Below are 14737 nucleotides of genomic sequence, written 5' to 3'. Positions count from 1 at the left end.
GTCCCAAAAAATGTATACACACACTATGTCTAGATTATATTACATTTTGAAAATAAAATGTATTTTCATAAATACTGCCTTTTAAAATATATATATTTTTATTGATTTCAGAGAGGAAGAGAGAGAGAGAAACATCAATGATGAGAAAGAATCATTAATCGGCTGCCTCCTGCATACCCTCTACTGGGGATCAAGCCCGCAACCCAGACATATGTCCTGACCAGGAATCGAACCATGACCTCCTAGTTTATAGGTAGACGCTCAACCATTGAGCCACACTGGCCACGCAACACTGTCTTTATAATTATTCAAAGTGTGCATACATATTTTTGGGACACCTTGTATATGTGAATATTTATTGAAAATATTTTGCTTTTAAACAATGCACATACTGAAAATCAAATGTAAAAAAATCAATGTGTAAAAGTTAAAAGCAAATGGGCCAAAATGTGCATTCATTAATAATATAACATAGAGAAATCCTAAGTGGCTTTGAACCAAAATAAAAATCAACTGTGCCCTGGCCAGTTTGGCTCAATTGGTTGAGAGCTTAATCCCTGATAGGGGACATGCAGGAGGCAGCGGATTGATGTTTCACTCTCACATTGATGCTTCTCTCTCTGTCCCTCTCCCTTTCCCTCTCTAAAAATCAATTTTTAAAAAAATCAACTGTTAGGAAAGTTCCTTACGAATAACCCAAAAGGCAAAGTATGAAATTTTTCTTAATATTCTCAGAATTATATTGCTACTGGTATTGTATTCTGATACTTTGTATGTGACTATGGGATTCATCAAATCAATATTATATTGGAGTCACTGAGGTTTGATTTTCACATGGGAAAAAGGAGAAACAAATGTGAGACTGAAGATGTAAAAACTATGTCACCTGAATTCAAAGTGGAAGCATCAGTATAAAATCATGATGGAGTCCAGCTGGTGTGGCTCAGTGGTTGAGCGTTGCCTTATGAACCAGGAGGTTACAGTTTGATTCCCGGTCAGGGCACATGCTCGGGTTGCACTTTTGATCCCCAGTAGGGGCTGTATAGGAGGAAGCCAATCAATGACTCGCTCTCACCATTGATGTTTCTATTTCTCCCTCTCCCTTCCTTTCTGAAATCAATAAAAATATATTAAAAAATAAAATAAAATAAAGACTATCTTTAAAAAAATCATGTATTTTGTCTTAAAAAACAAACAAAAACACAAGACAAAACATGTAGTTAGTCACAATAACTCCTTATGCAAAGCCAGTGAATACAAAATATCATTTCCCCATAAAAGTAACACAGGGACTCCAGAGAGTTGGCTGACCCCAAGTGTTGACACAAAAGATACAAAAGCCTCATCTACCTTGTTGCACTAGAGAACAAACAAGCCAATGAAAATTATAAGGGTCATAACAAGAGAACTCATAAGTAAACTCAGAGGCCACTTCATCAGTGAGGACAGTAAGCACACCAAATATGTTTAAATCTAAAAAAAAAAAAAATCTGAATGGTCATTTATGAAAGTTGCCAGAGAATCAATGCATTATTTTCAAAAACAGGTAATAAAAGCTAGAACCAAGCATTTATCATGCATTTTGTCAATGAGCTGTACCTCAGGGCAATGAAGATGAGGGCAAGCTTCTCTTTATAGAAGTGTTTCAGCTAATAAATAGAAAACAGATTAACACAGAAATAGTACCTCTTCAACCCTTAATGAATAGAGTTCACCAATGAGCAGTAGCAGCTAGCATAAGAGACATAACAAATATTTTATATACTTATGCTCTCTCTCTCTCTCCACTGCTCCAAAATCAAATCCAATTCTATTGAAGCCTCTAGACCTAGCTACCAATTTGTAGGAAATACAGGGGACAGAGAATCATGTTAAACTACACTCAAGAATATACAGTAGCTAGCCAATTCAAAGATGGACAAAGGATTTGAATAGACATTTCTCCAAAGAGAATATGTGAATGGCCAATAAGCACAAGAACAGATCCTCAATTTCACTAGTCATTAGTGAAATGCAAATCAAAACTACAATGAGATTCCATGTAATGCATTCTTCATTTCAGTTCCTGCAGTCTTCATTTCTGACTGGGTTTTTTTTTCTTTTTTATCCTTGTTAAGTGGTGCATGACTGTATTTGCATGAATAAACAAAAAATTGAATAGCGGAAAAATGGCAGACTAGCTCCCAGTGAATCAATATTTGAGCAAGAAAGAGTGCTTGGACACTTATGACAACTAGTGGAGTGCTTAATAAAGGGAGAGGCGGCTGATCTTACCTAAGTGGGGGAAAAAAAAAACAAAACCAACAACAAACCAGTAGCTACCACTTCCATTCCTCAGTGGCCTGTGTTCTGGGAGTGGCTGCCTGGTGCTAAGGTAGGTTGTGTGAGGACTTTGTCCTTCAAATATGCTGGGTGTGTTGTGGTTAGTCTGGTGGATACCTGAGGGATCTGTGCTGATGTTTGCCTCAATTATGACCCTCTCTGAAGCAGCAGATTCCCAAGTGACACCTAAAACTTTAATCGGCCTAAAATAAGGAAATCTCACACTTTGCAAGAGCATGGATGGACCTGGAGACCATTACACTAAATTAAATAAGGCCAGTCAGAGAAAGACAAATACTATTGTGATTTCATTTCATTTATATGTGGAATCTCATGAATAAACCAGACTCAGAGACAGAGAACAGACTGACAGCTGTCAGAGGAGAGGGGTTGAGGCTGGGTGTACTAGTAAAAGGTAAAGGGATTGAGCAATAAACACAGAAAACTGGTGATTTCCAGAGGGAAGGGGGAAGTGGGGGAGGTAGAAAAGGGTAAAGGAGGGATAAATGGAGATGTTAGGAAACTTGGCCTGGGGTGGTAAACACACAATACAATATACTGATGATGGATTATAGAATTTTACTTCATGAAACCTATATAATTTTATTAACCAATGTCACCCCAATAAATTCAAAAAACCCTAACTAAGAGACAGAACCCTTCACCACCACCATTACCCTATTTGGAGCCAGACATTTATGGAAATCTTTGTCAGATCTCAGGCTGAATGTAGATAGAGATAATGGAATAGAAATTTCAGTGACCACAATAAGGAATACACACTTTGCAAAAACAGTTTGGAAAAGTCACAGGCCTTTAACAAGCAAAACATCACTAATACCTGAGGAGTAGAAGAATCAGATTTCCAGAGTTAACATCTTATAAATACTTAGAATATCCAGTTTTCAACAAAAAATTACAAAACATACAAAGAAAGAAAAACCTATAGTGATTCACGGGGGGGGGGGGGGTTATAAAAATTATCCTGAGAAAGTCCAGACATTGGCATTACTGGTCAAAGATGTTCAATTTTAAATGTGCTCAATGAGCTAATGAAAACTATGGACAAACCTAATAGTAATTAGGAAAAAGATATACAAATAAAATGCTAAAAAGGAATCAGAAATACTAATGAGACTTATTAGCTAATAAGAAATGCTAATGAGACTTATTCAGATGAAATGAAGCCAGACAGTAACTCAAAGCCATAAGAAGAAATAAGGAACATTACTAAAGATAATCACTTAGGTAAAGACAAATAAAAGTTACTGTATTTCTGTTATGTAAGTCCTCTTTTTTCCTCATATGATTTAAAATGGAAATAAGACAATATAAACTGGTATCAATGGGCACAAATATATAAAGATGTAATCTGTGAAAGTAAAAAATATAAAGGGGAAGGGACAAAGAAGTATAGGAGCAGAGTATTTGTACACTATTCAATTGACGTTGTTATAAATTTAAGATGTTAACTGTAACCCCCCACAGGGGTTCTCAACCTGTGGGTCGTGAACAATGAAAATACATCCTGCATATCAGATATTTATATTACGATTCATAACAGTAGCAAAATTACAGTTATGAAGTAGCAACGAAAATAATTTTATGGTTGGAGGTAACTACAACATGAGGAACTGTATTAAAGGGTAGCGGCATTAGGAAGGTTGAGAACCACTGCCCCAAGAGAACCACTAAAAAAATTTTTTTTAAACTTAAAATTAGCAGAAACCGGTTTGGCTCAGTGGATAGAGCGTCGGCTGCGGACTGAAAGGTCCCAGGTTCGATTCCGGTCAAGGGCATGTACCTTGGTTGCGGGCATATCTCCAGTAGGAGATGTGCAGGAGGCAGCTGGTCGATGTTTCTCTCTCATCGATGTTTCTAACTCTCTATCTCTCTCCCTTCCTCTCTGTGAAAAATCAATAAAATATATTTAAAAAAAAAACAACTTAAAATTATACAGTATAGGTAAGGTGAAAAACAAAATTGGTACACTATAAAAGTTCAATTCAATGAAAAAAAAACAGGCAGTTAACTAAGGAACTGGGGATGGAAACGCCTAGAAAACCAATACCTAGTTAGCAGAATTATCTTTCCTGATTAGTAATTACTTGATATGTAAACAGCTTAAACTCTACTAAAGGCAGAGACTGACAGGTTGAATTTTAAAAAAGAATCCATCTATGTGCTGTCTATCATAGATTCATTTTAGATTCAGAGACATTGAAAGCAACAAAATGCAAGCAAATAGTAACCAAAATACAGCTAAGATGGCTTTATTATTATCAGGCAAAATATACTAGGTCAAAAAAGGTTCCAAAAGACAAAGGACATTATATATTGATAAAAGGTTCAATTAAGCAAAAAGAGAAAACAATTGTAAACATATATACATCTACCAACAGAGTCCTTACATACATAAAGCAAACAATGCCAGAACTGAAAGAATACAGTTCTACAATAGAGACTTCATTAACCCACTTTCAATAATGAATACTCAACAGAAGAGCAATAAATAGAGAACTTCAACACTATAAACCAATTGGATCTAAAAAATACTACTTCAAACTCTAGAATACACATTTTTCTCAAGTGTACATAGGACATTATCCTCTCTAAAATCAGTAAAAATATATTTTTAAAAAAGAAGGAAAAGATTAACTCACACAATGGGAGAAAATATTTGCAAATCATCTATCTGATAAGGGACTAATATCTAAAATATATAAAGAACTACTACAACTCAAAACAAACAACCCAATTTTCAAAAAAGATACACAAATGGCAAAAAAAAAACATAAAGACTGAACATCATTAGTCATTAGGAAAATGAAACCCCAAACTATAATGACTTTTATTAAGAAAGCAGAAAATAACAAATGTTGATAAGATGTGGAAAAATTTACACATTGCTGGGAATGTAAACTGGTGGAGCTGCTGTGCAAAAACAGTTTCATGCTTCTCAAAATGTTAAACATGGTATTATACTTGCCAGTAATGTCTAGGTAAATACCTCAAATAACTGATAGTCGTATAGCATTATTCATACTAGCCAAAGAGAGTTAAGAACCCATAAAAAGTAATGAAGTTCTGATATATGCTACAACATGGATGAACCTTGAAAACATTATGCTAAGTGAAATAAGCCAGACACGAAGACAAATATTGCATGACTGCACTTATATGCAGTTATCTAAAACAAGAGGCCTGGTGCACGAATTCGTGCATGGGTGGGGAGCCTTGGCCTGGCCAGCAATCAGGGCCGTCTCACCCCGTCCAGATGGGAGCCGATGGGGGCTGGGAGGAGGGACCATGGGAGGTTGGCTGGCCGCAGGAAGTTGGCTGTGGGAGCACACTGACCACCAGGGAGCAAGCTCCTGTGTTGTGTGTCATAAAGGTTGTCCAGTCATAAAGGTCGCTTAAGCTTTTATATATATGTAGATAGGCAAATTCATAAAGACAGAGACTATAGATTAGAGGTTACTAGGGGCTGGGAGAATGGGACATTACTGCCTAACTTGTATAGATTTTCTGTTTTGGGTGATGCAAAAATGCCTAGAAATAAGTATTGGTGATGGTTGCACTACAATGTGAATGTATAAAATGCTATTGAGTTACACACTTAAAAATGGTAAATTGCATGTATGTATATTTTACAATAAAACACTTCAAAATATTTTTCACTGCAATATTATCCTATTATAATAAAAGCCTAATATGCTAAGTGTCTGGTCGTCCATTCAACCAATCAAAGCATAATATGCTAATGATATGCTAAGGCCACTCAACCACTCACTATGACGTGCACTGACCACCAGGGGACAGACACTCGGACCTGTAGGTAGCTTGCTGCTGAGGTCCATCAGAGAAAGAAGAAAAATATTTTATAATGAAATATGTATACATTTTCCACTACACCTGAAATCTCAGGAAAAGTAATAAGCTATAAGAAATGAGATTAAGGATCAAAATAGTAATTATTTATAGATGATATGATCTCTCAGACAGATAATACAAAGAGCCAACAAACCACTAGATACAATAAAGGAGATAGGCAAGGTTTCTACATATAATAATATGTTGTTGTTCTTTTAATCACTAAGACACAACGGAGAGGGGGGAAAAGCAACAAAAATTACTTTAAGGAACTAATTAAAAAACACAATAGGCCTGAATTAACAGAGAAATATTCTCATTAAAAAGTTATAATGTTGAATAATGTAAAGCAGTGGTTCTCAACCTTCTGGCCCTTTAAATACAGTTCCTCATAAAATTATTTTCGCCCTAACTGGTTTGGCTCAGTGGATAGAGCATCGGCCTGCGGACTGAAGGGTCCCAGGTTCGATTCCAGTCAAGGGCATATACCTTGGTTGTGGGCACATCCCCAGTAGGGGGTGTGCAGGAGGCAGCTGATTGAGGTTTCTCTCTCTTTGATGTTTCTAATTCTCTATCCCTCTTCCTTCCACTCTGTAAAAAAAATCAATAAAATATATTTTTTTTAAAAAATTATTTTCGTTACTACTTCATAACTGTAATGTTGCTACTGTTATGAATCGTAATGTAACATCTGATATGCAGGATGGTCTTAGGCGACCCCTGTGAAAGGGTTGTTCGACTGCCAAAGGGGTCGTGACCACAGGTTGAGAACCGCTGATGTAGAGTAAAACTGTCAATTGTCCCCCAGGTAACTGTTGACACTACTGACTTTCCATTTTTTGAGAGAAAAAAATGAAATTAGACCCATCTTATACTATTTCAAATTAAATCCAGATGTTTCTAAGTCCTAAGTCCAATATATAAAACATATAAGCTATTAGAAGACCTAGGAGAATAGTTTTATAGCCTCAATCAGGGAAAGGAGATAATAGTGGGAACAGGCTTAGAGGCAGAGGAAATAAGATGACAACTGGCAGAGAGCTTCATCTGTAATATGAAAAGTAATAATACCACCTACCACACAGCAATAATGAGATTTAAATACGTCAAGTTCTTAGAATAGTGTCTGACATATAATCTATTAATAAATTTAAGCTCCTCTCATCCTAGTTCTTCTACTTACTAGTTGTGTGAAATTGGGCAGGTAACTCTCATGCCTCACTTTCCTTACCAGTAAAAGAGAGAAAACATGGCTGGTTGGAGCAATTGTTCCATACACCAGAAACATTGTGGTTTGATCCCTGGTTGGGGCACGTGGGTATGGGAGGCAATCAATGTTTCTCCAAATGATGTCTCTCTCTCTAAAGTCAATAAGCATATCTTCAGGTGAGGATTAAAAAAATGAGAAAGAAAACAAGTACCTACCTTATTAGGTTCTCTTAAGAATTAAATGACTCTACATATAATGGTGATTAGAACAGAAACTGATACACAGTAAGAGCTCAATAAGAATTAATAAGAATAATGTGTTGCACTTAAAAATAGTATACAGGGTGGGGCAAAGTAGGTTTACAGTTGTGAGTGTGTGAAACTGGTTATTTTTGTATTATTATTTATTATTGTATTATGTTCCATATGATCAAGTCTAAACCTACTCTTGCCTCACTCTGTATTACATAAGGAAAGAGGAGCATGTCAAAGTGAGTGAGTGTTCAGGATTCCACTTTAAATAGTAACTCTGGTAGTAATGTGGAGAATGAACTGTAAGGGGGAAATGCTGAAGGCCTCACAGTTAAAAGGCTACTCTAATTATTTGAGTCTAAACAATGGCAATAATGATTGAAAGAAGTTTTGAAGGCAGATTTCATGTAACCTGAGGATAGATCAGACATGTAAAGAAAGTGAGCAAGTGTCAATTCCCAGGTTTTCTAAATGGTTGAATGTTAATGTAATGATGTAGTGAATTGAGATGAGGATGAAAGCATTACAAATGTTTTCCACTTGGTTACTAAAAAATTATTTCTACTCATTTTGAGATCTGGGATTACCTTACATGTTGTTAGTCAGCATCTAACTAAAACTTCGTACTCTTTGAAGTTATGCTTTAGAAAGGAATTGCTGTATAGAAAGTATTTTGATGTCCCATCAACTAATTTTCTAAAGTAGCACGTTACATAAGTCAGAAATTTCTTGGAAATCATTATGAGTTTTAGAAAATATTATCCATTTATGTTTTTAAAATTCTCTAGTAGACAAACAACAAAAATCTTTCTTGTTAGATGCTAGTCTTACTTACAAATGTTTCTTACCATAATTGGCTTGCCCTGAAATGTTTTAACTTCTTCTCTCAAATATTTAAAAGCCTGTATACAAAACATAAAGGAACTTTCATTAGCATTCAAGCATTTCATTAAAGCCATCTTTATCCTATCCAGAGTTTGGTATTAGCAACTATCTCTAAACTAAACAATAAAAGAATTATGAAGGTGATTCCATTATGCAGGTGATATGGAATGAAAAAGAAAAAATTTAAGATCTCAGCTACAGTTCACCATTTACTGTAGATAAGCTACTATGGATTACTGCAGATAAAATGCACAAAATTCAAAACAGACCCAAAATGTCACTAATCTTTTTTTTCCAATATATTTTTATTGATTTCAGAGAGGAAGAGAGAGGGAGAGAGATAGAAACATCAATGATGAAGAGAGAACCACTGATCGCCTGCTTCCTGCACACCCCCAACTGGGAATCAAACCCGCAATGTGCCCAGACTGGGAATCAAACCTTGACCTCCAGGTTCATAGGTCGACGCTCAACCATGCTGGCTGGGCGACATATTTTTTAAATGGTTCGATCAGGCAGCCTTCCAAGGTAAAAATTAAAAACAAACAAACAAACAAAACCAGCCCTGGCGGATTTGGCTCAGTGGACAGAGCATTGGCCTGTGGACTGAAGGGTCTTGGGTTTGATTCCAGTCAAGCACCAGTACCTCAGTGGCAGGCTCGATCGCAGCCCCATCAGAGCATTTGCAGGAAGCAACTAATTGATGTGTCTCTCTCACATCGATGTTTCTCCCTTCCACACTCTCTTAAAAAAAAAAAAATCAATAGAAAATATCCTTGGGTGAGGATTAACAGAAAAAAAACAACACACACACACACAAAAACCCTCAAACTAAAAACACCAACAAACAAAAACCAGTAAGTGGTTTTAAAATGCTATTAGACATGTTTCTGTTTCAAAGGAATATTACTTTTAAGTAGGACATAACATTAAGAGTAAAATCATAGTATCAAAATTTCAAGAATCAGAAAATTATATATTTATTCTAGGCCTGCTATATAGTGGAAATACTGACTACTAATATATGATTTCCAAGCTCCCATGTTAAATTTTTTTGATAGAAATAAATTTCTCAAATTAAAACTGAAAAGTCTTTAGGTAGATGATAAAAAATAAAACCATTAATAAGCAAAAACAAAAAGTTGAAGAAGTTGCTCGACAGTGCTGTAAGCACACATTTTCTCAATTAAAATATACCACTTCTTTTATCACTAGGACTGAAATTAGGAGAAAAGTTTTATTCTCACCTGTTGTGCATCCGTGTCTGACTGGAAAGTGATATACCAATTGCTATTATGTGCAAACTCACAGCTTATCACCTTGGGGCAGTTTTCATTCTTGAACAAAGCTTTCACTTCCTAAAAAAAAAACCCAAAACTTTAGTTAATTCTAAAAAACATCAATAATAGGTATTTCTTCTCCTCATGACTTTTGGTCCTTTCTATTTCTTTACTTATTAACTGTTTATGGCTTCGGCCATTTTTCTATTGAGAGCAGATTATATTCTGAAACAAAAACATGTATAGGTATAGCATAAATAGTGTATAGAATTTAGGGATGGAGCCCTACTTTATAATCAAAACTGAAGTATTTCACTCCTAGTGGCAAGCTAAATTTTCCTTCATGAAAAATCTCTCATTGTGTCATAATAAAAAATAAATTAATTAATTTAAAAAAGGAAAGAAAGGAAATATATGTCCTCCCTTAACATTTTCTAGGTGCTAAGTACAGTGGAACCTCAGTTCTTTAATTCACTCAGGGAGGCTGTTCGAGAAGCAATTTGTTAAAAAACTGAAATCATTTTTTCACATTAGAAATCATGTAAATTGAATTAATCTGTTCCAGTGATTATTTTAAACTTTCTTATATATAGTACGTCTAATATACTGTTTAATCTATAAACACTTCTTAAATTTATCAAACTACCCTCTACTAGCCTTACACTAATTTTTCATGTATCATTGCTATTCCTTTATCCAAATCAACAATTTTTCTACCTATTCAATTTGCCTGTAATTATTGTTTTGTGAGCACTTTCACATCCGTAGCAACATTAGCACTCTTGATGGCCTCTTAATGTTTTAAAGTTGTGCTATCTTCGATTTCCCCAAAAACAAAAGCATTCTCCCCTTTGTTTGTTGCCTGAGAGACACTCTTTGTCACGGTGAAATATCAGTATGAATGGATCCAGAACTTCCTGGTTCATAGGTTGGTGCTCAATCACTGAGCAACACTGGCAGGGCCCAAATCTCATTTTAATCTGAATTTCAGTGTTTAGGGCCTAGGTCAACATTCTCTGGCTATTTTAGTCATCTGTACTTGCTTTACTCTTTTTTTTATAATGTATTTTTATTGATTTCAGAGAGTTAGGGAGAGGGAGAAAGAGAGGGAGAGAGGGAGAGGGGGAGAGGGAGAGAGGGAGAGAGAGAGGGAAAGAGAGAGAGAAAGAAAGAAAGAGAAAGAGAGAGAGAGAGAGAGAGAGAGATCAACGATGAGAGAGAATCATTGATCAGCTGCCTCCTGCACGCCCCACACTAGGGATGGAGCCCACAACCCAGGCATGTGCCCCGACCTCCTGGTTCATATGACGACGCTAAACCACTGAGTCACACCAGCTGGATATATTTTTTTTTTTAATGAACAGTATGTTGCTGCCTCGTTCCTTTTATTTACTGTTTTCCATGTGTGTGAGCTCTAGTGATAATAATGGGCCCAGCTGGCATGGCTCAGGGGTTGAGCATGGTCCCTATGAACCAGAAAGTCACGGTTCAATTCTCAGTAGGGGTGTGCAAGAGGCAGGCAATCAATGATTCTCTCTCATCATTAATGTTTCTCTTTCTCTCCCTCTCCCTTCCTCTCTGAAATCAATAAAAATATATATTTTAAAAAATAATATTTAACCTTAAGAGTGCTTTTATATGCTTGCTACTGGTCTTTATGTAGTAATTTAATTCTCACAAAAATTTTATGAATTACTTGTTACTATTATCCCATTTAACAGATGAGAAAGTAGAGGCAAAAGAGGTCAAGTAACTTACCCAAGGTCATAGAAGTAGCAAGTAAAAAGGCTAGAATTCAAATTGAGGCAGTTTGGCTCTAGAATTCAGGCTTGTGTATATACTGTTTCTTAATATTGCAAATATTCTTTCTATTCTGCAATCTTCCTTTCAATTTGTTACTTTTGACATAGTTCATAATTTTAAATCAGATCTCGTGAGAGTTTCTTTTCCAATTTCTCTCACTGCATTCTGGAGATATAACACTAAATGAACTCTGAACAAATATGTCAGGTGGCAAAAGTCTAACCATTTTAAAAATGGTTAGTCAATTGCCATGTATCAGTTACTAATTAATTCTCCTCTTCTCTAATTTACTATGCCTTAACATGACAACTCAGTGTGAAGCTCTATGGCTTAGTGGTTAAGAAACACAGGCTTCAAAATCAGAGAGATCAAGTTCAAATCCAGATTCTGTCATTTCAACAGCCCAAGTGTCCTTAGCTAACTTATTTAACCATCCTAAAGCTCAGTTAACTTTGTCTGTAAAACAGATAATAAAACCCGAGGCTTTAAATAACTGAAGTATATTGCACAATACTTGGAAGAAACTAATTATCAAGTAAATGCTATTATACATACCTTATTGTATAAAAGAGCCTATTTCTGGATTATACTGTTTCATTCAAGTATTATTTTATTTTTGTACCTGTACTATATCTTTATAACTGCAGCTTTGCTTTAATGTATAAATATTTTTTTATTGTTTTCTGAGAGGAAGGAAGAGAGAGAGACAGAAACATCAATGATGAGAGAGACTCATCGATCAGCTGCCTCTTGCATGCTACACACTGGGGATCGAGCCTGCAACCCGGGTATATGCCCTGACTGGGAATCGAACCATCGTAGCTCATAGGTCAATGTTCAACCACTGAACCACACCAGCTGGCTGCTGCAACTTTGCTCTATATTTTGCTAACCAGAAGGGTTAGTCCTGACCCATTAATCCTTATTCATATTTTTCTTCTTCATTTCTTTCAGATAAATCTCAAGTTCCCAAAAGTACATTTATATTTTAATTGCCATTCAGTCAAATCAATATATTGAAAGTTTCAGTATCCCCTTCTAAGAACATACAATCATATCTTCTTCCTCCCTCTGCACCATTCTTCAAAGTTTACAAAACAAGTTAGTATTTATCCTATTCACAGAAACTGATGAGGACATTGACACATTTTGCTTGCTTATTTTAACTCCTCCAATTTAAAAGGTAAAGAGAACTTAGCTTTAATAATACTTAATAATTTACCTCTACTGGTGTTGTTTCAGGAATCTCTCTAAGAATCACGATACAACGCTTATGACTTGGTCTCACTTTCTCACCCTTCTCATCAACTTGTACCATGGGAGAAGCTGAAATTTTAAAAAAGATTTCATTCAAAAGTGACAAGTAGAGGTAGTAATGCCATTAAAAATAAGCTATTCATTTCTATATCCAACTGAATAAATTAGCAGAGGTTATTATCCCAAAGAAATTAAGTTGTAGAATTAAAGATTAAAGTTACAATAAAATATTTTAAGATTATACAAAGAACACTGTCAAATATTATTCTTTGAACAAAAATATTTAGAGTACCTACTTTGCGATTTGCCACTGTGTTGTGGTTGGGGGAAAAAAAGCCTTCAAAGGAGCATGCAGCATATAACTAATAAGGAAGTTTCTCCATACACAAATACCACATTATTTATTCCCTACTTGGGGAAATGCAGTTAAGTTTTAATATGTGAAGAAACTCTTCTTAAAATTACAGTCTAAGAAGTGGCTTGCCCTAGCTGGTTTGGCTCAGTGGATAGAGAGTAGCCTTGAGGACTGAAGAGTCCCGGGTTTGATTCCAGATTGCGAACTTGATTCCCAGTAGTGGGCGTGCAGGAGGCAGCCCATCAATGATTCTCTCTCATCATTAATGTTTCTCTCTCCCTCTCCTCTCCTCTCTGAAATCAATATATATATATTTTTTTTAAAGTGCTTAAACCAAGAATTACGCACAAGATTGGATCATTTTAAGAAATGATGTCTGCACAAACCACTCTGATTATTTCACAAAATGATTTTTTAGCCTTCTGAGAATGAAAATCCTCTACTCCCAAGTAGTAAGTCTATTATTGAACTTGCTATATTTAACTTTTAAACATTTCCAGCAACATATTTTATATCAAAATTAAGATCTGCCTTTATTCAGTCAAGTAGTTAGCAAAAACCACATGAGAGGTTACCAAGAAATACTTATTAGATACAAACATCACTAAAAATTCTTAGAACCTCAAACAAAATATAAATTCCTTACCATATTTTAGAGCAGTGTTTGTCAAACTGTAGGTTACAACTCTTTAATAGGTTGTGAATCAGTTTAGACTAAAAGAAATGAGTTTGTTGTAAGCATTTAGAATTAATCTGTGTAGCATTTGTTATGTGTGGGTATGTAGTATATGTACTGGACTGTGGTGTAAAATGTACTACATGGGTTCAAAGATTTGAAATAGATTGCTTTAAAGAGTGTGAAAATGCTAAGTAAAATAAACCAGTCAAAGAAAGATAAATATCACATGACCTCACTCATTTATGGAATATAATGAACAACATAAATTAATGAACAAAAACAAAAAACAGATACATAAAACTTTCTAATAGCCCAGAAAACTGAGATTTAATTTCTTATATATGTAACTGGGTATCAAGATTAACAATGAAGGTATAAAATTGATATAGAAGCTATATACCAGTCAGTAAAGATAAATGATTGGAATAGAGTAGCAAAAAATAGGAACTTAAAACAATTCCCTGTCTAATCAGAAATTAAAAGATCATTTAATTTTTTGACTTAAGGAATAAGCTAAAAGGTATGCTTTACATACATCTCAATACTTCAAGAATTATTTCGGGGTCTGTGGTTAGCTTTTTTATTTCTTCCATGTTGGCAACTGTCCAAATTGGAATGAATTGATCACTGTCCATTTGAGATATCAGGTAAAGATCCTTTGACAAATTTTCTCTGGGAAAAATAAACAGAAGCAACAGTACTATAAAACAAACAATTCCTTAAAAGCACCTAAAGAGATGCCTTATTCACTTTTGTCACTAAGTCTAGGAAAACAAAATTATGCTACAGAAATAACACAATTATGAAAACATATAATATACA

The 14737-nt window shown here is 35.2% G+C and overlaps 1 protein-coding gene across 9 annotated transcripts in view; it reads right to left on the bottom strand.

Moving 5' to 3' along the window:
• Positions 1–14737, bottom strand: part of LARP4 (La ribonucleoprotein domain family member 4) — a 69141-nt gene that overhangs the window by 25756 nt on the left and 28648 nt on the right. For 8 of the 9 annotated variants that reach the window (XM_023756357.1, XM_006091554.3, XM_014458236.2 and 5 more), the window contains 4 exons: positions 14451–14587; positions 12847–12950; positions 9789–9899; positions 8505–8558 (listed from right to left, as the gene is read on the bottom strand). In XM_023756357.1, the coding sequence (XP_023612125.1) occupies positions 8505–8558; positions 9789–9899; positions 12847–12950; positions 14451–14587 (406 nt within the window). The remainder of the gene's footprint in view (positions 1–8504; positions 8559–9788; positions 9900–12846; positions 12951–14450; positions 14588–14737) is intronic. The other variant, XM_023756354.1, reaches the window with a different exon arrangement.

The sequence above is a fragment of the Myotis lucifugus genome, unplaced genomic scaffold (assembly GCF_000147115.1).
Source record: "Myotis lucifugus unplaced genomic scaffold, Myoluc2.0 scaffold_91, whole genome shotgun sequence".
Classification (NCBI taxonomy): domain Eukaryota; kingdom Metazoa; phylum Chordata; class Mammalia; order Chiroptera; family Vespertilionidae; genus Myotis; species Myotis lucifugus.
The sequence above is the reverse complement of the archived record's forward strand: the minus strand, read 5'-3'. Positions and strand labels throughout refer to the sequence as shown.